At 38.5% G+C, this 24,775-nt stretch overlaps 1 protein-coding gene across 3 annotated transcripts in view; it reads right to left on the reverse strand.

Moving 5' to 3' along the window:
- The window catches only part of ppp3ca (protein phosphatase 3, catalytic subunit, alpha isozyme), a 64,650-nt gene extending 39,897 nt beyond the window's left edge, over positions 1-24,753 (reverse strand). The window contains exons 1-2 of one of the 3 annotated variants that reach the window (XM_017698705.2): positions 24,439-24,753; positions 5,195-5,395 (exon numbers count right to left, since the gene is read on the reverse strand). In XM_017698705.2, coding sequence (XP_017554194.1) covers positions 5,195-5,395; positions 24,439-24,493 — 256 coding nt within the window. In that variant the 5' untranslated portion in view covers positions 24,494-24,753. Of the gene's footprint in view, positions 1-5,194; positions 5,396-24,113; positions 24,293-24,438 lie in introns of those variants that run through there. The other 2 variants (XM_017698704.2, XM_037545707.1) reach the window with 2 other exon arrangements.
- Positions 24,754-24,775: the final 22 nt, after the last annotated feature.

Below are 24,775 nucleotides of genomic sequence, written 5' to 3' on the forward strand. Positions count from 1 at the left end.
GATTTACTGATGGATTTAAGCAGCCACACTAGAAAAAAGTCAGTAAGCAGAGAAACCTGAAGGGCCAGCCGAAGTGCACTGTTCCAGTTGGAATATGACTAAAGCGGCTGATGCTGCTTTGCTGGTATGAGAAACGCAGCTGTAGGGTTACCTGCGGGTTACAGTTGATGTCCTATTGTTTATGATCTAGGAACCTACTGCTTCATTGCTGAGGTGATTGCCGATTGCTTGATTAGCGCACAGTGTTGAGTGTGTACTTATTTAAATACCCGAAACCTTGTTCACAACAGCACCTGTGCATATCTCCCACCTGCAACACAGTTACGTGTTAATCATATAGCCAAGCACTGAACAATCCTACTAAATTTATCCACTGACTGCAGGGCTTGGTAAAGAACAACTATGCAGTCTTCACATTTCTTTACCATTCCATTATGGACTGATTTACAAAGCAAATCATGCAAATAAATGCATACAATTTTCTGTTATGTTTGTATTGATTTTATTGCAGTGCTGGCATTTAATCATATTTTTCCATTTACAATTGATTTTACAAAGGAATTCAATACACACATGTGAAAATGACATTTCTACTAGTGAAAATTCATTTCTGACAAATAGAAACAATGTCTACTAGTTGAAATTTAATATTTACCAGTGGAAATTTTATTTTCTTATGTGCAAACTGAAATAAACTGAAATCAAGAAAAATAGGAACTAAAAGCTAAAACAGCTTGACTTGCCATAGGAATTTCAGCATGTCTATTAAAAAAAGGACCACATGTTAAACTTAAATGTATATTAGGAAAAACATTAATTTTAATGGATGGCTTAAACCCTATCAATGAAAAATGAATTCTTACTTGCTAAAACATTCGAGTCCTACAATTCTACTTGAAAAAATATTTTTTATTAATTAAAAGTTAAAAACCTCTTTACCAAACAATTGACTAAAATTTGCCAGCAATCAATTCCCTTAAAAAAAATTTTTTTTGGTTGTCTTTCTTTTCATTTCTTTCAACCATTTTGGCAGCTGGCCAGAGCTTCACTTGGCATGGGTCTTTAATATATATGACTTCATTTTTATATGTAAATTTTGATTGTCTCTTGACTAGGACACTGGTCAAAATACCTCGATATTAAAAAGACTAATCACATGTGTGAGTATTAATGTGTGCTAATCACAATTTTATGAATCTGGCCCATGGTCTTCAAAATTGCACTGCAGCTACAAGGCTAATATAGCTAGCTAGTAATGGATGCTTATACTTTACTAATTAGCATCAAATGATCACACATTTGACCCCAACCATACTGAGTTATGAATAATCTGAAGTCAAATGTGTGGTTTGTGATGCTGTATGACATACTGTTATCTATAAAATGAACAAAAGTATGTTGTATAGCTAAAAACAGTAATAGCAGCCATGTTGAAGTTTGTAATTTTGCCAGTTCATACAGACAACAGTATATCATAGAGTGTCACAAACCTCATAAACTCTTCTCAAACTCATCTGTTTGAGATACTTAAGAACTCAACAGAGTCTAAGGAAAGCAGTTCATGCAGTTTCCACAGTGCTAGTTTAATTACTGTATGCCTTACTTGTTAGCTACACTAGCCTCGTAGCTTCATAGCAAAAACAAAGAAGCATGTCTCTGCAGTTTCAAGTGAATAATGTAAATCTGATTTTTGGCTGAGCCACCACTTCCAGATCGAGAGCTGTCTGTGCAAAGATGAGACAACAGAAATCACTCACAGCCAGATCCTGTGACATCCTCCTGAAACTGATAGTAGATATCATTTATGCCATGCTACGCCAGCCAAGGTTCACCAGCTATGAACGGAGAAACTGAGAATAGGGAAGAGTACGCTAACGTTTCACCTGCAAGCTCCTCAGAGAGAAACCACTTGCAGAAAAAACAGCTTTGCCAGTGATATGGACTGTTTGTATGTCATATTCACTTTGGCCCTCCCAACCCCAGCCCCCATTCTAAAATGATGAATACATAGTAGACAGAGACAGAGGAAACTAATATGCCTGAGAATCACCCTGAATCCAGCGATGATACTTCAAAGTGACAGCTACCTTCAAACTGCACGCCAAGGCACTTCTGAAGCTCGTTCACTTTGCTGCCTTTTGTTTCATCTCTCGCCTCTCTCTCATTTTTTGAAAACTTTCATTCAGGTGCTTTGGAGTTTATTTTTGCCTTTCAGGTCAGGATTGGGCAGACTTTCTGTCAGCCTTTCTCTCTGCCTTACTTTTCTGTACTCCCATGTGCTGTACGTGTCAGAGCCAGTTTTGGCATGAATTCAGTTAAAGGACATTGGCAAGACACGAAAGCTGTGTGTGTCAGTTATGAACTGTACAGTGACGTGCCACTTGCAATGTGTTCCTTAGAAAGGCACTATTCAGAGAAAAAAGCATCCTTTGGTAGAAGAATTATACACAAATGCTCTTTGCCAGCATGCACACAATCCACAAACACACACATACATATATAGAGGCCATTGAAATATGTAGGCCAGTGCCTGAGTCCTGCTAACCCAGTGCACTGGACATGTGCCCTCTCTGCTCAAATAAATTCCAAATTGTGTTCTGAGATAACATTTTGGCCTAAAACATATTTTTTTACCCATTTATGGCACAGAGGTACATTAAGAGTGTTTTAAGGCAAAATAGTACCCATAAAAACATATTTTTTCAGATTTTTTTTTACTTAAAATTACTGAAACAAAGCTAGTAATATTTACAAATTCTTGTATAATCCTTAGTTATATGTATAAGGTAAATGTACATAAGATAGTTGTTAAGTTAAGATATGTCCTCTTGAACAATAAGCTTCCCAGCATTCTTGGTTTTATTGGTTTCTATTAAATAACTTTTATTTTTCTAATTTATAAATATAATTCTGTTTGCATCATAGCATGCTCTCATGTTAAGTACATTTTACATATTTTAGTTATTCTCACCATTACAGTGTTTTGTGTTTTGTGTTCAGGTTTACTAGTACAGCCAAGAGCCATGAATAGCAAATATACAGTAAGCTATTAGAGTCCTCAGAGATGGATGATTCTAACCTTTCATAGGCCATTTATTTGTTACTGTGTGAAACAGTAAATTTGATATAATGGGGGTGTTTTAACTGATGGCAACACATTACACAAGGAAGAATATTTGAGTCTGGTTAATCTAACTAATTCAACAAAAAGCAGATTTTGAAAGAGTAGAGTACTGCCAGTTAAACTGACAACATTTATAATTACTGGGCTGTTTGATTTAACCAGCTAGTCAGCTGCAGAAAGTAACTATGAATCTGTTAAGTAATTGAACTTTTTCAAGACCTGTGCATGTTCACTGGTCAATTTGGATGGTCAATAAAATGATTAAATCTGAACCCCTGGTTTCTACCACCTCCCTTGTAAAGAAATCTTATTCAGGTGTAAATAATTTTTTTTTTAGAAAAACAATTATAACAATTTTCTCTATAATGCACCATTTCACATCAAACCACTCTCAATGCCTTTGATTACATCCAAATAATTCAATGCAGAAAGTAAAAAAACATAGGCGGAATGTTTAAAAATCAGTGGAATTACTTCATGAAAAAAATAAGTTGAATTAATTAATGAAAAAATTAATGCTAATGAAAGGATTGACGTTTACCTGAGCGAGTTGAATAAGGTGTGTCAGAGCAGAAAATGCGTGGGGTCTGCAGGAAAGAGGCTGAGAACTGAGAACCACTGAGCTAATATATAGGATCCTGACATATTGATGCTTATTTGCAGGGATGACATCTCTCTGCCTGACACCGTTCATGAACAACCACAACTTTACAAATATGTTTATTTTCACTGGTGGTGTAAGTGCACAAATTACATGAAATATGAAAAAAGGTGCAAAAAAGTGCAGAACAGTGCTTGATGCAACAGAATGAGCAATGAGTTCCTACAAAATGCAGATTCACTTTTTTTATCTTTCATGATTTTCTGCTATTTCACTCTGAATTTGGTTATGTTGCAGACAACATTCAGTTTTTAATCTCATAGACTGTCATAACAACCTCCTCTCAGTTGCATACTTATTTCCATGTTGAAAGCTATTTCTATTTGTGGGTCTAACCAAGCATCAGCAAAAACTGAACAGCTCCATTGTAATTAAGAGGCAATATTTCAGGACAGGACTACTAGTAGCACCAAGATGTACTCTAAGGGCCATGTATACTTGACTTTATCTACCCGTGCACAAGATGACTGCCTTTCACGTGGTTTGCTCAGATTGTTCGTTGTGCGAGGCCTCAGAAATTAGAGTAAAACGTCTGTGAGATGCAATACTAACATAAGCAGTGGTGGTAGTATAGCACAGTGTTATATGATGTCAGCCGCAGACAAACCATGATAACAATCACTACTGCGAGTTTTCTGGCATGCTTTAAGCAGAGTTGTCATTTTAGGGATGCAAGTTGATATTGGAATCACATAGTAGAGATTTGCTTAAAATATCAGAAAGCATTGGCATTGGAGAGATTTTATGTTTATGTAAACTGATTTTATGTTTTATGTAAACTGATATTTGATCATAATGTTTAGCGGATGCTATGTTACTAGGTTAAAATATATGCATTTTGCTAATTTTACTGCATTTGTAAGATTAAAGAAATAAATCTTATAGCCCAGCAATGCTAATTCTAGTGTATCTAGTTCAAATTTCTACATTCTATAAATGTTTATGTATTTGTGTCAGCATCAGATATGTACATGAAAGTTAGCAGATATTGGCCCATAAATCTCATATTTCTGGTCTTTATTGACCTTGTTGTGCTATATCTGAAGGGGTTATCACAGAAGTCATTGCAGTACTGGCTGAAGTTTTTCTGCTTTGACCTAGCCACTGTTGGATGTATTTTTTTTCTGTCAGATAGATGTAATGTACACAGATGTGTATGCAGCTCATACAGCAGCTGGGCACATGTTGGTTACCAGCAAGTATAGGATGCAGGTGCTAGCCTGCTCACCTTAGCCAAGATGATGTCACCAAAATGATTTTAACCATATGAATTCAACATGGTACCACAAACTGTAACACAGAAGTTCATCAAAGCCCTTCAGAATTAGACATAATTACTGCCACCAACTCTTAATAACACTGTACCCCCAATTAGAAACACTGTGATTCAATTACCCGAGCTTGCTCACCTGTGACAGGTGCCTCAATGTCCAGCATGGTCTTCTCCTGCCGTAAGATGGCAGCGCCCTCGTTGACGATGCGCAGGGCCACGGCCTCCTCTACCCGGCCCTCTTTGGTTAGGTGGGCTTTGAGCAGATCCACCCGTGGCTTGCCCTCGCAGTCAAACACCTCCTTCATGGTGAGGCGGTGGCTCAGAGGGAAGGGCACGGCTGTGAAGAACAAACAGAAGGCAAGCTGTAATCCATCAGACTAAACAGAGGAAGTTCACAGTGATGGTGGATAAAGGAAACAAGCTGAGAGGTAAAGCACAGGAGAGAATGGCCAGATGCCAGTTCACCAGGAACTGAGCTTTACCACACTTTCCCTGATGCACTCTATTGCTGGTGAAGACATATGATAACAAACGTCTACTCAATTTATGGGCCCACTTGCATGAAATGTCCTGAGTAATTTTTCCCCCTAAGAAAAGTCTAATGTGACACTTAACAATAAGTGATTTGCACAAAGAGAGCTTAGATCCCTGCTTTTTTGCATACATTATGTCAAGTCTGTCATATATGTTACAGATGCACTTGCTTTAAAAGCACTTAAAATCTGTTAAAAGATTTATTTAGTCTTATTTTGCTAACATAGCTTAACTGCAAGATGTAACACAAAAGTAAGAACACTTAAACTACATATTAAACAATGACGATTATCAAGAGAAATCTGCTATAAACCATTTACACTAATTTATGTACCACATTAGTTTAATTTCCCTATGCGAGGGAAGTTCCCCAAAAGGGAACATCTTAACACAGTGAAACCTTAAATTTAGCCATCAGTGTGGAACACAAGATGGCTAGAACTTGCTGATACTACTTCACCTGCAGGCAAACCTTCAGAACAAAGAGTTCTACCTTTTAAACGCCTGACAAAATCCATCAAATGCCACAATATTCCACCTGTGCTCCCCTGTACTCTGAAAAAAAAAACTTTTCAGTAATGAGATAAAACCAATAACCCAGGATGTAGGCCAGAGAAAACCAATTTCTTTGCTGGGAAGAATATCCAATAGCTCATGACACCCTCTTACCTCATGAGAAGCTAAAGAGCCACATGCTTAAATGCTCTGGGCCTTAGGGGCCAAAAAGATCCTAGTAGGTAAATCAGTAATGAGTCCACCCTTAGTGAACCACCCTGCTATGTGATGGATACAGGTGTATGTGGAGAGCCAGAAGTACTGCATTAGCTCCTAAGCCTTAGCAGAATGAATAATACAGACCTCCTCAGTGTCAACAAACAACAAAGGCCACAGTTATGTCACAGTAAAGAGATATATTTTACTGTTTTGACTGACCTGCACTCATCACTCTGTTGCTTATGAATATGCACGCAGTGGAATATTCTGGAACTTACAAACTAACACATAAACACAGTATTTAGATCTATAGTCAGCACCAATAATGTATCAAGGCCAAATAAAGCCTAATGAATTCAAGCAATCTTTTCAACATAATGGCCCGGCATACAGTTAAAATCGGCATATAGCTAAAAAGCTGCTTTGACATTGATGGCTCACAGCCATCTTAAAATAAGTATTTAAAACCTGCACTACTTAAATTATGCATACTTCATTAGTGTCATCATTCATTAATTGACATAAATTAGCAATGCAAAAAATGGCCTTTTAGCATGAAAACAATAACAGTGCTTCTCTAAACAGACTAAATGACACTTTAAAACCACATCTGCTTTTGAATGCTTACAAATAGCTCACTACCAATGCATGAATAATTGATAAACCAGTAGTAAACTATATGCTGATCCTCAGTTGAGTAATAATTCAGCTCCTAATCGGATAGGCAGAACAATGCTGAAAATGGGGCAAAGACAGTTAGTTTCTCTCCATGATGACTCATTCTCTAATGTGTGCAGTGATGTTGTGGAGCTCTAACAAAACATTGGCATGGTGAATTATTTATGCGCACGTGCTGGTGGAGAATAGCCGCACTGTACAGCAATAATTGCAGAGTGTGATTACAGGATCAATGACGACAGACAAAACATCTCGGAGATGGATGATGCAGTCGACATTCGTCTGAATGAGACTTCAAAAAAGAACCATGAAAAATGCTTCAATCGAACTGTGGGCTTTGTTAAGCATTGAGCTGCAAGTAGGTGCATATGAGTTTGCGATATATGATCGCCATGCCCACAGAAACTGGTAAAAAAAATATATTATTTTATGACTAATTCATTAAATCACATTTGTATAAAATGCATAAATACTAAGATAATACTTTAAATATGACAAACTATGGAACCAATTTCCAAACTCAATTTTATATGCCTTGACACAAGGCAAACCTTGAAAAGGATTTTTATTTACAAGACACTACACAACTACTGTGGATTATTATAAGATAGTAGAATAGGAACATTATACCGGGGTTTTCTGTAGGGCTGTCATCATTAATTATATGACCAAACAAATAATCTAGAACCTATTTTTCTGATAACATGGGTAATTATTATCTTATTATTATCTATTATATGTAAAGTCTAAAATAAATATTAAAGGAGTAGTTTATTAGCCTCTATACTGTTTGCTATGTTGTTCAGCCTAGATCTAGTTAAACAAATCCTTTCACTTAACATACACTTTTGCCTCATATACATACAATTTGTAACATCAAATCTTTTTACTTAATATACATGCAACTTTTAACTATAAACATGCATGCATTTGTGAGATCCTGCTGGTGTGAGTTTCCTCTCTTTCAGTGAAATTCAAAAAAGCAACCTGAGTGCTAATAGCCCTCTTTGTGGTCTTTATCTTGCTAAACACAGTTAATGACCAGGATATATCCTGTATCATTCACACTGCACATTAATTACTAAGCTGATTCATCAAGAATGTAAAAGTATTATAGGAGTATAATATAGCACCATAAGTACAATATTTAGGCAAAAGTGTAGCGTTAGCATTAAGTAGTTATAGTTAGCATAGCCTGAATTGGTTGTTGATAGTGCTAAATGCAAGCATTAGCAATGTAGGTTCATCAAAATGCTATATTCAAACCTTAAACTGAACTGCAGCAGGCTACTAACATTCAGAATGCACTGTCAAATAAAACCATAAGAATTTAAGTTATAAAGACAACATCTGCTACAGATCTTTTAAAAAAAGGCCACCATACAAGGATGAGATTGTTTTACCCACAGTAAAGATATGTGGGACCACTGCTGAGAGGGAGGGTGTGTATGTAAGCTGAGAGAGAGGGAGAGAAAGAGAGAGAGAGGTTTCCTAATTGGCGGTTGCAGAAACCTTCCTCACAGCAGCACATGTTGAATCAAGACCCTCCACATATCCCCAACACAGTACACACACAGCACTGTGATCTCCACCTAAAACCTTAAAGCAGCACGGCATCTTACTGTAATCCAACAACACAGACTTACGTGAAGGGTTTACATTGCAATAGCAAAAAGAGCAGTGTGAAGAAGAGATGCGCAGTAGGAAGACAGGAAGGGGATGTGGGAACAGAGACTCGTGATCACAGAGCTAAATAATTCATGTTTGACTTGAGGGGGAAAAGAGAGAAATCTCATGTTCCTGCTGCTGACATAATGAGCCTAGCGTGGGACTTTAACTGGGGTAAAGGCACAGGCCATTCAGCATGGCCACTAAGCATGCATATGTGTAGGGGTTTTACATCCATGTGTATGTGTGAATATTATACATTTATTTATGCATGTTTCCTTTGAGGTCTCTGTATGTTGATCCGGCTTCCTTGAGTTGTACTTTCTGTACTGAATGTCTACACTTACACTACTAAAGAGCCAAAAACAGATGTAATTCATTTTTCCGTGACTTTTTCCAACCTTTCCTTATCCACAAGATTTTAAATAGGCTGTTTTTGTTACTGTCTTTTAAGACTGATATAGGGATATCCTGGGATTCAACAATCCATTTCAATTCATCATACATGGGCATAATCTGCTGCAGGTAGAACAGACAGATAAAGTTGCCCACAAAAGTTTGGTTGCCCCAGTCAAGTCACATTTTTTATTCATTTTAGTGAAAGTGAAAATACGTACAAATCCTCTACAAATAACACATTGTCACATGCACCATTATTGTTTATTGTCTGAATTTAACAAAAAATAAAACATTAAATGTGGCCTTTGCAAAAGTTATGGCACATTTTATTCTTTAGGCTATATAATATGTTACATATTATCAGCAAAAGTATAGAAATTGTTCCCTAACTTTAGCAGAAAAATGCAATATTTAACTTATGTAGAGAGTATTTTCTTTGTCACAAACAACAAAATCAACAATGTAATCTGAGAGCGTTCAAACTTTTGCATATGTAAATGTGACATCATCAAAACCAGTCGATTAAAAAAAATTGTCATTTAGTTGTTTCATCTCCATGTATGGACCATGGGACTGAAGAATGAATGGTATGTTTAGAGACATCAATGGTGTAACATATTGCAGAAAACCATTTTACATAAAAGAGTAAAAATGAGCTGTTATATGACATGAGCCCTTCAAAGAGAAAGTTGTCAAGGAGGGTTCTTTGGAGGGATGCCATATAAAGAATGTTTCAATAGGATTTCTTAAAAAGGTTCTTTAGGGAAGCAAAAGAATTTCTTCTACACTTTTTGGCACCTTAACTTTTAAGAGTGTAGTGCTCTCTCAAAAGACTAGCGCATGTGTGGACACATCTGTCTGGGTAAGATGAACACTGTGGGACAGGCTTTGCAAAGAAAATGAAGTTTCTTGTGGTTCGTAAAAAAAAGGACTTGGAGCAAATCTGTGAGACAAAGAGACATTATCACCATTTCAGTTCTCATTTCAGTTTGATACCTTTATGACTCAATGTAAGGGTCCAGATGTCACATGGAGAAAGAGAGAGAGAGAGAGAGAGAGAGAGAGAGAGAGAGAGAGACGCAGCAGTTTAGCACACTCTCATTCCACATCCAATTGCATGAGCACATAATGTCCCTATCTGTCTCTGTCCACTTCCAAGTACTCATGTGCTGGAGGCCAGAAGCGTGCTTGCACAGATATGAACACATACAAACATGCAGAATACTCAAGGAGAATTTGTTGATAGTGCTAGTATTACCCCCTGCCCAGCAATCTACACATCTGAGTTTGCTTTCACAAAAGTAAACGGGTGATTTTTTATCACTGTTACATTGTGAGTTTCTGTAGTAAACACATCATCAAGGGCTGCCATTATAGGATGGATCAAATTACACACACACAGTGCAAGGGTGATGTAATTAGATGGTGGGAATGTAGTGTGGCATGCTCCCCTGAACTGTCCTTACAACCCCTGTTTCTCACGTGTAGAGTGTGTGACTTAACCACTCTGCTGTCAAGCCAATTACAAACTGTGCTCATCTTTAGCCTGACTGTGCACATCTTTAGCCAGAACTATTAGCCTATTACACCCAGAGCTGTGTGTAAAATGGATGAAGCAGTAACAGTCACTGTCACAACAAACCTGCATCACCATTAACAGCTTTTAAAGTAATTAAGTACATATTATACAAGTTTTGTAGACCTATATAGAAAAGAAAAAAAGGAAACGCTTAGTGTTTTCCAACAGTCTTAGAACAAAAAATATGCTTGCAATTGTGATGTTATCTACTAGCATTTTGTTATGCTATTTCATTAATATTTGCAATAGTGAATTGCGCTTTGGCAGTTTTTTACTTTTTGCTTAACAAGGATGTCAGTAAGATTTATGTTCACACAGCAAAAAAGGTTTTTGCTGTAAACTTTCCATGTACACATATTTTTCATTAAAGGACTAACATCCTATATTTTTCTTGTGTTTTGTTTTTTGTCTGAAGCGCACTAATGATGTTTCTGTGGTTTAGGGACCAAATACAGTCACAATTCATTTTACATGACCATTTTCAACCTCTCTTTATTCCTTAACTCTCAACTGCATGAATTATTACTTAAAGACAATAAAATGTTTGAATGGGTTTTTGTTATTTGAAATTGCTTAAATACTGGACATTTTTGAAAAAAAAAATTTCTAAAAAATTTGTGGGTTACTTGGTAAATTGTTGCCATTTGGCAACAGTGTGCAGTTGTACCATAGCACCATAAAATCTTTAAAAAAAAGCACCATGATTTTTTTTCTAAAAGCATCCTTTTATCCTTTTATTGAAAACAAGAACAAACAAATACAACTTATACTTAGTGAAATGTATGAACCAATATTTACAAATATTGGAAATTAACACAATTTCAATTGGTATTTGGAGTGTATGGTAATAATAACGTCATAATAAAAATTCTTGGTCATGTGATGTCATGAATTATTTGTCCTTTCAAAGACCCTTTTCCCACAATTAAATGAGAAGACACATATTTTATATTACTGATTTTTAGTAAAATTAAGATGAAGTAATTGTTGCCATGTGGCAACACCATGCAGCAGAGGGTTAAGAATGAAATAGACTACTAAGAGTAATATATGCAAATGACCTATGTTCTCTGTCCTGCATTGTGCCTCATTTGAAAAGCAGTCTGGTCTGAACCACTCCTTATAACTTCAATGTGAATGGGTGGAGCTGAACTAAAAAAGCAGTCTATACTTGTAGCAAATCCAGTCAGAGACACAACTTTCATACTATATCATAATTTATTTCCTCTCATACTGTCCTTGTGATATCCAACAAATTTTATGTCCAGTTCACGGATCTTTGAAAACATGTCATAGCACATCATCAGATCAGCTTGAACTGAATAAACATTCCAAAATCAGAATGAACCAATATCATTACTATGCAGAAAAAAAACACCACACTGTAGGAAGGTATTTCACATCATAGGAGAGTAATGTCAGAAGGGTGTTCAATGTACATTTGTGTACATATATCTATATCAGAGGCACTGCCACACTGCACCACTGCTTCAATTCAGTATGTTACCTATTAGCTTGCTGCTAAACACTGCACTTCACACCAAATACTCCTATGTGTATTTGCATGAATATATATTAAGGAATACAGAATAGGTGTTTGTGTGATCACACAAAGTGTACAAAGAAGACAAATTACTTATATTTGCAAAAATACTTGGTCAATAAAGCCTGATTCTTTTAAGATCAAGGGCAAGTATGCCAAGAATGTAGAGAAGTGGCATCAGGAAGGCAGATGGAAAAGAGTGATAAGAACAGAGACATAAAATGAGAGAGAGAAAGAGCGAGAGAGAGAGAGAAAATGAGCAGGCTGCACCAGAGAGAGCAGTCATGGCTGAGAGCGCCCTACTCTGGGGCAACAGCAGCTTGGCTCCTTGCTCGCACTGAGCTGTTGGACTGTGGTGCATGTTGCCGAGCAACAGCCACTGACTACTGGAGAGTGGCCAGTACTGACACAGTATACATTGTGATTTGGGAGTAAATCTCAAACACGCAGGTTTGCTTGCATTCATGCTAGCACACAGCCCCCAAAAACCCTTTAACACAACATCTACTGATAGCCCCTTATCTGAAAAAAAACCCCACACACATTCCACTTAAAATAAGCAGCACCAGTTAGACGACATCTGTCGACATCTATGCTGCTTTTGACCAGTGAACGCCATTATGTTGTACCTTGCTATTCAAGTCTCAATGTTTATTTTGCACTTTCAGCTTCAAGATATCCTGTTATGTTTGGCTGTATTCATTAATGCTATGCATACTGTTTTATGTGGAACCCTAAATATAATAAACATTGAGGTATTAAATATACTTATGTTGTATCTACATTCTTAGCCCATTCTGCCAAGTACACCGGCCATACAGGCGCACTTTGTAGGAACAAATATTATTTGGGTGGTTAATCATTCTCAGAATACATACATGGTAGTGACATGATTGCGTCCAATGCAGCAACATACTTGATAAAATGGTCAGTGTATAGTACAGGGTTGGCATTAGACTTGTGCATAGACATTTGGGAGGGTAAAAGCTCATGAGGTAAATAGGGTTCAGTGAATGGAGTTTATTTAATGTAAATTAACAGATTGTAGCAGGGTGTGTACATCAGAGAAAAGCACTGAACTCTGATGTTCAGTATATTACGTATTGGGTGGTGGTGTTATCCACTATGCTATCCAATAACAAACACCTGGCTAAACAGGTTACTAGCACATCTTACTGCCAACACTATGTTTAGTGGTTCAAAATAGCACCATATTTCCAAATGTGCTTAAAATGCCACTGTTGTTATTTTATTAGTATGATTTCCAGACCTGGGATGATGCAGCCATCCATGACAGGTTGGGGTTAATTCAGGCAAAATCTCTTTAGGCTGCCAGTGCTGAGGGGGCGATCAAGAGAAATGGAGCGCTTGAAACCTAAGCTGATACAATTGCTCCACTCCTGTGATGAGGCTGAGCTGAGGTGAGCCCAAGTGGATCTTGGACAATGGCAGGAGCCATATAAAATGCAATTATTACACATGCTGACCAAGTGAGCAGTTGTATAGTCCAAGGGTAAAAGGGTAGAGCCTTAGGCCCCCCTGTGGGATATCTGTGCATATGTCTGTTTGGTATGCCTAATAAACTGGCAGCTAAGAGTATTATCTTTTGACTTTTGCTATGCTCTTCCTAATGTGCTCTACTAGGGTCCTGTCAGGCTAATTAGATGTGACAGACACCATATAAAATTGGTGGTTTAATAAGCTAAACATTGTCAAAAACACCATGCCAATGATATGATCAGCTGAAACCACCTGCATGTACATATGTACAAAGGCAGTCTACAACCACATTAATGATGTCTCTTTCAACCATTTCACCTTACTGTCAGGGTACCAGTCAATGCATCCCTTCCTGTGTCCATCAATGTCTCTATCTCAAGAACAGGTGACTATCAACTCAAGGACATCTACCCATGGCTATTATTATGCAATGTTAAATATAGGAAGCATTACCTAGTAGCTGTTAACTGCTTTTACACAAAGTACTTGGTTGATAATAATCCAGTGTATCTGTTGAGTCTGTGTTGATGCATACCAAGAGCAATACCAGAAGGCTGCTGAGTGAACTGTAAGATTGTCTCATTAATCTTGGTTATTCTGGATATATACGGCCAAGCTCACAGAAACTCCGGCACAAACAGGGTTAGACAGTAAAGCCATCAAACTATTGTTGCAGAATTAAAGTCTACAGAGTAGAACAGAAAAGAATTAGCAGTCATCTCATCCATAGTTCTTTTGTTAGTGCACTATTATGAGTAAATGTCTGTTATTCTCATTCCCAACCAAGACAAGGCTGCTGGTTGATGGAACTGGCTGAAAATGTATCTACTCATATTCTTTTACTGCTCTCTGACAGCAGAGAGGTATTTCATCAGCCAGTACCTATGTTTCTTGGGTAAAACTGCAATGCAGAGGGGTCGAATCATCTCTACAGAAACCTCCAACAACCTAGCACAGGTAATCTTTCATCAGGGCCACAGGCTTGGATGTTTCATTTTGAAACCCCGCACTCTGCGCAGGCCGCTGAATCCAGGTGACGGATAGAGCGTGCTCCCAGAACAGAGAAAAGTGGACATAGTGACAGAACATTATAAATAACTGAGCAAACTGGGTTGCATAACCACCTCCTCAGTGTCTAACACATTAGCTCTGGCTGGATCATCTGTGCATGGCCTGATCCTGTGCAGCTGGGAATAAGGAAAAAAAACAATGTAAGCTTGAGACTAATGCATTCTGTTGCTCTAGCTATTGTTGCTGATTTTTGTTGTCATGCGCTTGCATTAGAAAAGTGGGGAGACACGCCTGAATGCCTCCAGGAGCTAAAATCCACCCAGGCCAGCTTAATATGGCTGCCCGGATACATGAGAGTTGATCTGAGGGGAGCGTGACCCAAAAACAACTGAGGTACATGCTCACGCACACCACTGAGTGTGAATTACCCTTAAAAAAAGAGGGTTCATTTGTGGCTAAAAATAAAAGCTAATGTTGCTGAAAAGCATAACATGATATACTGATAACTGGTCTTTTATTCATTATTGATCTCAACTTATTATTTCATACTTATTATTTTTATTCACTAACTACTGTTCAACTAATGCACACATCAAAATGTGCACTGAACAGTGCTAATGTAATTAACAATACAGGCTAATGTTGCTGCCTGATGTAGTGTGATATTAGCATATTAATATAGTGTGATTGGCAACACTAGGTTCCTTCACTAGCGACAAATTCTACTTCTATAAATGCTCCAATAACTACTTCAGCAATCACTAACAAGCTTGTTACCCAGTAGATTTACTACTCCCAATTATTCAGTGATGACTATGAATCTGCTATGCAATGTATGCATTTATGTGAGTGAGAAACTGATCTGGATCTGCTATCAAGTCCTTACAATTTAATGATTAGCACTGTTCACCTGTTTAACTGCAGTATCACTTTAAGCATTCAATGGCTGCTTGTAAGAAGTGTGTCTGTGTGGCAGCTTGCAGGCCTGAGTTCAATCCATGCATGAAAAGCCAATATGCTGGAGATGACAGCTGAAAGAGGCTGGAGCCAGTGTGGGTTGCCCGGCTCTGCTGGCTGGTGCTGGGGGCAGGAGGACAACGTAGGCCATCTGAGGCATGGAGGTGTGCTTCTAAGACAGTGTGCAGCAGCATGAAGCCTGCTGAACTGGGGAGGAGATTTGGGGTCTAAAGTTTAAAGCTTTGAGAAAAACCTCAATGCGTTTCACAGAATTGTGGATACAGTAATTACATGATAGCATAAATGCTTCACGCCCAGTAAATTAAATCAAAAGCAACTAACGTGTGTCTGTTATGAAGTGATTTTTAACAGCTACATGTTTCACTGTATGAAAAGGTCAAAATGTAGTTTTATGTTTTTACACCACACAGCTATCATTTATATTGCATGAACATTAATAGTGAACACACATGCATTCAAGTTAATAATGCAAATTTGTATTAGCACCAATAAAGGATTGTAGTAGTGTGTTAGCACTAAGCTAACTGGGAGTCACATTTATGTTTTTCTCACTGATCTAGATTACATGTGAATATCTGAAGCTTGTAAAAGACACTGTATTATACTTGAAGCTTGTAAGACACATATGAACATATACACCGATCACCGTAACATTAAAACCACCTCCTTGCTCCTACACTCACTGTCCATTTTGATCTGCTCGTACCAGTGCTAAACACACTAACACATCAGTGTCACTGCAGTGCTTAGAATGATCTACCACCAAAATACTTCCTGCTCTTTGATGGCCCTCTGGGGCAATAGCCATCAAAAACTGGGTAAAAAGGGGGCTAACAAAGTGTGTAGAGAAACAGATGGACAGTAGTCTGTAATTGTACAACTACGATCACCTATATGGTAAGTGGAGCTGATGAAATGGACAATGAGTGTCGAAACAGGGCAACAGGTTTTAATGTTATGCCTGATTGGTGTATTTTACCTTATATGCAGTTTTACAGTGACACAGTCATCACAACCTCCATTTCCAACAACTGACTGTCACATATGTCAGGCTACCATTTGTATTCATGGTCAGTGACTTATCTAGGACTATCAAAAGCAATCTTTTGCTCTCACAAAACTGGTCAATTATAGACCTTGAGTTCCACTTATGAAGTCCTAACCAGTGAGAGGGCTTGCTTGACTTTATCTATCTAGATATCATAGAGAAAAATATTCCTCACTGGAGAATTTTCCTTTGGGCATTTTCAAGAGTACATGCTCAGCATCTGACACATGCTCAAAAGAACAATGCTTCATGTGGCATGCTCATCCAGAGTCAGCCATAACAGGTTTCATCTTCACCAGCATCACAGGAGCTAATCAGATGTTCTGATGGGTCACAACTCGGCTTCACTAAGAATGCACTCATACTCACTGTACAAACTGCATGTTATTCAACCACCTCTTTGGTTTCTTTAAACTTTACTTTTTTTTAAACTTTCGACTTTCAAAGCAGCTGCTTTGTTCTCCTGTGGTCACATTTGGTCATTTCTTTCAAAAGCTCTTTGAATACGGACCACAAAACAAGACCCCAAATGTTTATGAGGTCTCAGCAGTGCAAAAATTATGTCAAGTTGGATTGACATAAAAGTTGCATGACGTCCGATCTGTCTGTTTATACTGGTTTGCGTTACTGCATTTCGTATATGTATCAGATTTCAGTACCACATTTGAAAGCATCTCAAATCGGAATTGAAAACATCAGATTTAGTGCCTTTTTTGCTGTTCGCACTGCCATACATATGAAGAGAAAGATTGGAGTAGGGCAATTTTCCCTTCTGTGTGAAGGTAGCATAGATGTGTTCACTGATGTTGTTTTTATAATGAACACATTTACAGATCTGGTATAATTTACAGTAATTGTTTTAATTCTTCTGTAGGTTTACAGTGAATCACTAGCTGCTTACATTATTTTTACAGGTATTAAGTCTACAGCAGAATATAACTACATTTTGGGGTCTAGATGACTGTTACAGCTGTTGTGGTTGTTAAATTACAGTACAAAGCTGCTATTTTGCTGTTATTTACAGTTAATATGGTACAGTAAATGGCTGTGAAAGCAATATGCCAAGCGGACAGTAATTTCTTCATTTTCAAATAGCTCATTTTAAAGCTTAGTACTTTTTAAAGTTTAAATGTCAAATCGATATCAGATTCAGACAAAACTCAAGGTTTCAATATCAGTATCGGAAAAGAAAAAGTGCTTTAGTGCCAGGTCTAGTTCTGTGATTGCATTGTAGCACAAATTCTTCACAGTCTTTTGAAGTTTCCTAGTACAGTGATATGTGTAAATAAAGAACACTGTGTGTGTGTTTGTGCAGGTAGTGTGAGGGCAGAGGCTGAAGCAGTTGAAACGTTTACCCACAGCACTGTCATGTGCGTGTGCAATGTGCAAATGTGTTCTCATGCATGCCTGCTGATTTCTCTCCCATCACTCGCTCCCTCTGCTATGTCTGCACTTCTTATTCTTCTCTCTCCCCCCTCTGTCACTCCTCCTCCTCTCTGTCTGTCTACAGCATCTCTCCTCGCCTTCATCTAGCACTATCCCTTTGTTTTCCTTCCATCTTCTGGCTTGTTGTCCTTTTGCTCCTCTTCTGCAAACCTCCGTTTTCTTAAGCTCCTCTATTCTCAGTCTCCACTTTTCGTGTTTAACTCACACCTCTTTCCTCATTCCCTCTGTTGTAGGGTGTTTACCCCCCCCACGCCCCCCTGCCCACCTCCCTCTCTCTCACTCTCTCCCATCCCCTACACACCATCTCATAAACCTCAGGGAAGTTTCATTATGTAAGAGAGCCGTGTGCAGTAAAACACTGCTGCAAACCAATGCTTAAATAATTCACCCACACTGCTAAATAAAGCCAGCGAGCGCGTATCATGCATGCAGATTCCCCCAGCACCCAGCCCCCTCTGCCTCTCTGACGGCTATTACACCTCTCTCTACCCCATTCACCTCTGTGTGAATTCTCCTGAGAGCTGACCCTGGGTGGACACAGCTCTCTTCTGTTCTATGGCTGTTCAGCCAAGCTAATTAAGGATCGGATTACTCCTAAGATGATTTAAACACACTGCCTAAACATACAATATGTGGAAAGTTAGTCAAAGCCTAGCCTATTAGATAGACCATTACAGAGAACATAACCATAAAATGTCCTACATTTGATCAGTCATATATACAGCATATAGTATTATACATTATATAGCATTAGGAGGAAGATATTATAAAAACATTATTTGCACTGATAAAGCCTTAATAAAACTGATACTGCATGTGTGCTGAAACCAAGAACTAGCCACAACAAGACATTAAAACATAGCCACTAAGTAATACCTTTTTCCTCAGATGGTTATACAATGGCCTTCACAGCAGATTAATGGTGCTGCATATAGACATAAACAAGCAATTCATCAATTTCTTCTTGGAGTCTATGGGACCTACTGTGACAAATGTCTGTTAATGCCTCTCATTTAATCACTGCATCTGCTCATTTAAGCGTAAAACTCCCTAATGTAGGTCCTAACATGCAGATCAGTCTTTAACAACAAATTAACTATGAGGATAGCAGTTGATCATGCTTCTCATGACTATATTCGTTTAATCAAAAAGCTAAACATTTGGTAACAGTTCCGACTCTGGTCCTGTCCTGTGGACCTGTAGCTAACGCTGGGCAGTGTTGCTGAAATTCAACAATCAATTCATGTTAACAGTGCCATTTTCCAATCTACATCCCTTAGACTTAAACGGGCTGCTTTGATTACTGTGCCTTCAAGACTTATATATGTAAATTGGCTCTTTTCTGATTGGCTGTCCAGTATTGTACCACATTCAAAAAGTAGTCTAGCTGAAAGACTTTTTATATATTCAGCATAAAACGGTGAAGCTAAAGAGGTGTGGACTGAATAGTAGGATATATATTTTTTAATTTTTTCATGACGTAATAGAAATGATTAATTCCAAACTGGGCTGTTTTTACAGTTTGACTGTATGGACTGAGGACAGAATGGTTCATTTATTTACTATATCAAATGCTTGTAAAAAAGTGAGTAAAACATGTTTTTCCTATATGGTATAGGCCGTGTAAGTGTGCATTATGTTAATGAATTAATGAAATGTTAATGTTAATGAAACCATGCTTCCTGAGTATTGGTAATGAATGATAAAATGATTCTATACAAACGATGGTTTGCTTAGACTGGACTCTTTGGTTCTGTTCTCAAATTTACAACAAAAAGAACTGTATACAGTATTACAAATGTTAACCAGACAAGACCTTTAAGAGCCAGGCCTCTTACTATTAGTTTAGCTTTGACATATTTTGAACTTTTTTCTCAAAACAGTTTGAAGAACTCTAAAAATATTATAACCTGCAGTTTGCTATCCTTTATTATAACCTGCAGTTTTCAATACCGCTAGAACTAAAAATCAATACTGTTAACATGTTCCAACCATCATGCTATACTGGTATAGAAGACGTACCACCCAGCGCTGCCAGTAGCCATGTGCCAGGGAATCTTCCGTTTGTGTCCTGACAATAACTTTGAGGCCTCAGTGATGCACCAGGCCCCACCAGAACTAACACAGTTAATGTCCTAGAATCGAACTCAGTAAAGTAGGCCACTGGAAGATTAGCCCTTCGGGACCCCAAGTATGGAGTGGCCAAGTAGCATCTACACTACAGAGTACTAGACTACTGTCACAAGACTAGACTATTTTCTACTGTTGCTCAGGGACTGTAGCCAGATATTGACGCAAATGAAACCAAATGACAATATTACATACCATGCTGTGACCTATGGCCAGCTTTTCTGTCTATAGTGAAACTCTACTGTCCTCCTAAATGAGACCATATGATCATCTGACACATAATCAAGTAAAATGGTCAGAAAGTACTGAAGAGGTGTATATACGTGTTCAGCTAAGTCAGAGACCAGCATTCATGTGTTTAATTTCCAGTCAAAAAGGCCGTTAAACATGGGTTATTTATTTTTAGCAGATATTTCTGAGGAAATTAGATAAAATATTTTTTTATCTAAAGAGAAGATTCCAAAACTGGAGTTCAGAGTATTATTAAAAGATATTGAGAAGATAGGACTTCTAGCAACCATGAAACTTGGTAGACCTTGATAGACCACCAAAAGAGCAACTATCATGTAAGAAATAAGATGAAAGAAAATCAAGCTGCACTCTTGTCTCTGAAAATATCCGCAGGTGTTTGTCTGTCCTTCCGTTGTGAGATGACAACTCAACGCTATGAGTCTGAAACGATGTGTGGCTGTCAAGAAGCCATTACTGAGGAAAGGAAATAGATAAACCAAGAAGTACAATTGCAAATCAATCAAAAAATATATATAACACAGAACAACAGACTGACCCTTCCAAAGTCCACACCTCATCATCATTGAATGTGTTTGGTATTACTTGGATTGTAAAATAAGACAATACAACTGATTTCAAAGGCTGAACTTTGGAGGTGTGGACAATATCCCTGCAGATTTCCACAGAAAGAATGGAAAATGTAATAAAGGCAAAGGGAGAACACACTAAACACTGAAGACTTTGATATTATATTTATTTGTTGAGGCTTCTGTGTAATTTTCTGGCATTTTCCAGCAAATATATGGTTTTGTTGTTTTTCCTGACCCTGTGGTCTCTAACGTCTGCATGAATGTCTTATCTTCACACCCTTGATCCAACTCAGAATGCTAAGGTTTGCAATGTTGTATTGTAAGTGACATCTGGATTCCACACTAGTCCAACAATGATCTATAAATAGTAAACTTGTGCCTTCTGGAGATTTTAATATAGCATAAAATGTATTTATACAGTGTGAAGAACACCAGTATCCTTAGTATCAGCCTGAAAATGCTGCATGGTATAGCATTTAACTGCACAAATCAGGGCACAAATATAGGATGCATGCTGATATGGTGCCAGTTGCAGTCAAAAATGATACATTCATTAGGCCTTACATCAGCACAAGAGTACTACTGCATACAAACAAGATGTGTGTTTATTGTGGCTGTATACTGCACTGCACTGAATATAAAGTACATATAAAGAGCTGTCCACATCTTTGAGATTTTTAGTAGTTGGGTATTTATTGATCTATTTTGTTCATGATAAGATCTCTCGAGTTTTGTTTAAACAGGAAGCAGCATAGAGCTGTGGAGCTTTGGGGTGGGTTTGGGAGTGAATTAGTGAAGACCACGGCTCTGGTCTGCAAAAGTGCATTACCATGGTTGATGAGCTGTAAGACATGCATGGAGGAAAGCATCAGAGCGACTGTGTGGAGGCTTTTGCTAAGTTGTGCTGAGTGAATGTCCTGAGGTCTGTGTGTGGGTGCAGGCCAGCATGACTCACTACTGTTAGTGACTGCGTTCTTATAAATAAGGGTTCTTAAAGGGCGTTTTAGGATTCTGGATACAGCCATTTAAACAGGAGAAAACCTCTGGGCTCCTGACTGCTTTCTTAGGGCTTTCTATAGACAAACTGTGACAACACGGCAAAAATAGCAGTGACTGCTGTCACTAGTAGAATCAATTACACCTTTAGCCACAAAGATGCAGATTCAAAATTTTCTTTATTATAAATTCTCCTTCTTATTCTGTCTTGAAAACATTATGACAAAATGAACAAACACTTTCCTGAATCCTGACACTGTTCACAAACTGAGATGTAAACAAAGTCATTCATAGAGTTTTGATATGAAATCGAGCATAGAAGAAAAGTGTACCAGCTTGAAGTTTGTTATAAAGGGGGTGACAGGAACCATGGGTCGCAAAACATGATATAGCCATAGTGCAAATATGGCCATTTTGTATATAATCCAAAATAACCAGTGAACCAACAAGTCTTCTTAGCTTTTATATGTAACATTGATTATAGTAAAATAGGGTTAAATCTGAATAAACTGTTTTCTTTAGGTGGTATTTGTATCACTCGGCAATGAATGGATTTAAAAAGAATACATGTTGAGACAAAATTTAATCTAAAACTATCATATAACTGGCATTAGGCAACATATATGTAACCATTTCAGATAATAGTTTTCTGTGATGTAGCTTGCAGATGGAATAAACTCTTCGGACATTTGGTTCCCCTAACCACTATGATGAACAATTCAGACTTGCTTTTCTAGTTTCTTTAGGATTGTGCAGTTTGTTTACCAAGCCACTTCATTTATATCTTAACTATTATGAAGAAATATCAAAAGATCTATGCAATTCCCCTTTAAGATGTAGGTTTAAGGTTTCTTTGTCATTTTACTTGATTGCAAAGGGTCTTTACTAAGTCTTTATGAACCTATAAACCTTTATTAGTTTCATGTTTGTCTCTAGGTCAACATGTTAGTATTACAAGGTGTACCTCACAGTGTACAAATGTAGGCCCATGTTTGCACAGTGCTGCATAGTTTTAAATATATAGGAAAGTGCTTCTGCACTTCAGTTCTAAAGCTCAGGGCAGAATTACAGTGGAATATTTGGCCTATCACATAGTATTACCACATATTGGTGTGCTTAAATGACAGAAGGCTTATATTTTGCTTGAAGAGCTGCATTATAGTAAAATTCAGAGAAAGCCATTGAGACAAATCAATCACTATAGGTCTGGATGTGTCAGTAGCTGGCATGCACACACACTGGTGCAATATAGGCACACACATACACATTCGTTCTGCAATTCTAACAAATATTTGGCTGATTGATGGCAAAGCCCAGTGATAAACTGAGTCCTGTAGGCTATCAGACAAGCACCTATATGTCACCAGTAGAAATACATATAGATTATCAGAGAGCAGCTGTATGGCCTAAGTCTGGCTCAGTGTACTTGCACAGAAATAACATATGTACAAACCACACAAGCTGTTGAGAACTCCTTTGTTAAGAAATGATGATGGGCATAGACTACAAACACATCACCATAGATGATCAAAGGTGTTCAGAAGTGTACCTATAGCTCTGCACACAAACAGAAATACAGTCTTATTTCAGTAGCAATCCATTGTCAAGAAATTATGCTCTATGGACAGGCTTATTAGTGCCAGCCATTACCGATATACACAGTGCCAGCCATTACCGATAACACAGTACCTACTATAGGTGAGAACCAACATAGTGACCCTATTCATGGGGGAGAGCCCCCTGAAGCTGGGATCTCCCATCCAAAAATCCTCACACATATTGCTCTCACCCTTCTGCAAGTGGACGAAAAACGCATCTTATCTCCAGTGAGTACAGTGTACGGGGGACAGTGTGCTACAGCAGGCGCCCTCTATGCCTGTGCCAACGAAAATGCTGCTGCATCACCGCCTCCGCCGCAAAGACCTCCACGCTGCTGCCTCCACCAACCATTCCTCCTTTACAGCCTGGCCGAGGAGAAACGAGCAAAAACACCACAGTCTTAGGACATACCTGCTCATTTAAAAGCACAGCACCCGAAACGCGATTAGGAGCGGATATCCCTTCATCCAGCGCCCGATCTGGCCAATGATCAGCCCCAGCATATCAGTGTTTATCAGCGTAAGCCGATCAGAGAAAATGCAATTATGAATCACGAATCGAGCAGATGACACACGGTCATAGAAACGTTATAAACACATCCCCTGCTGGCTTTACTGGTCTGAATGGACAGCCAGTGGAATCGAAGATGAAAGGGTTAAAACAGAGAGAGAGAGAGAGAGAGAGAGAGAGAGAGAGAGAGAGAGAGAGAGAGAGAGAGAAAACGATGAGCCCTTACATTTCACTACCCGATCGGTGGCGTTCAAGACCATGTCAGCGTTAGACATCTTCATGGGCAGTGGATGTCTCAGGGATGGCTGGCGGGGTCCCCTCCTTGCAGAAGAAGAAGGAAGCGGGCTCTAGTGTGTGTCGCGTGCTGTCGCGGGCGCGAGCTGCAGTGGCATCACTCGGATGCGCGTGTGGCCGTTGTGGGAGCGCCGCTGCTGGGGGATAACCAGAGGAGCCTGGAGAGCTGCTGCTGCTGCTGAAGCTGAGGATGAGGATGAGGCTGCTGATGCTTTCGGGTGGGGGAGGATGGAGGGAACGGGCGGGAAGGGGGAGGAGAGAGAGAGAGA

Source organism: Pygocentrus nattereri, chromosome 16 (genome assembly GCF_015220715.1).
Source record: "Pygocentrus nattereri isolate fPygNat1 chromosome 16, fPygNat1.pri, whole genome shotgun sequence".
Lineage (NCBI taxonomy): Eukaryota > Metazoa > Chordata > Actinopteri > Characiformes > Serrasalmidae > Pygocentrus > Pygocentrus nattereri.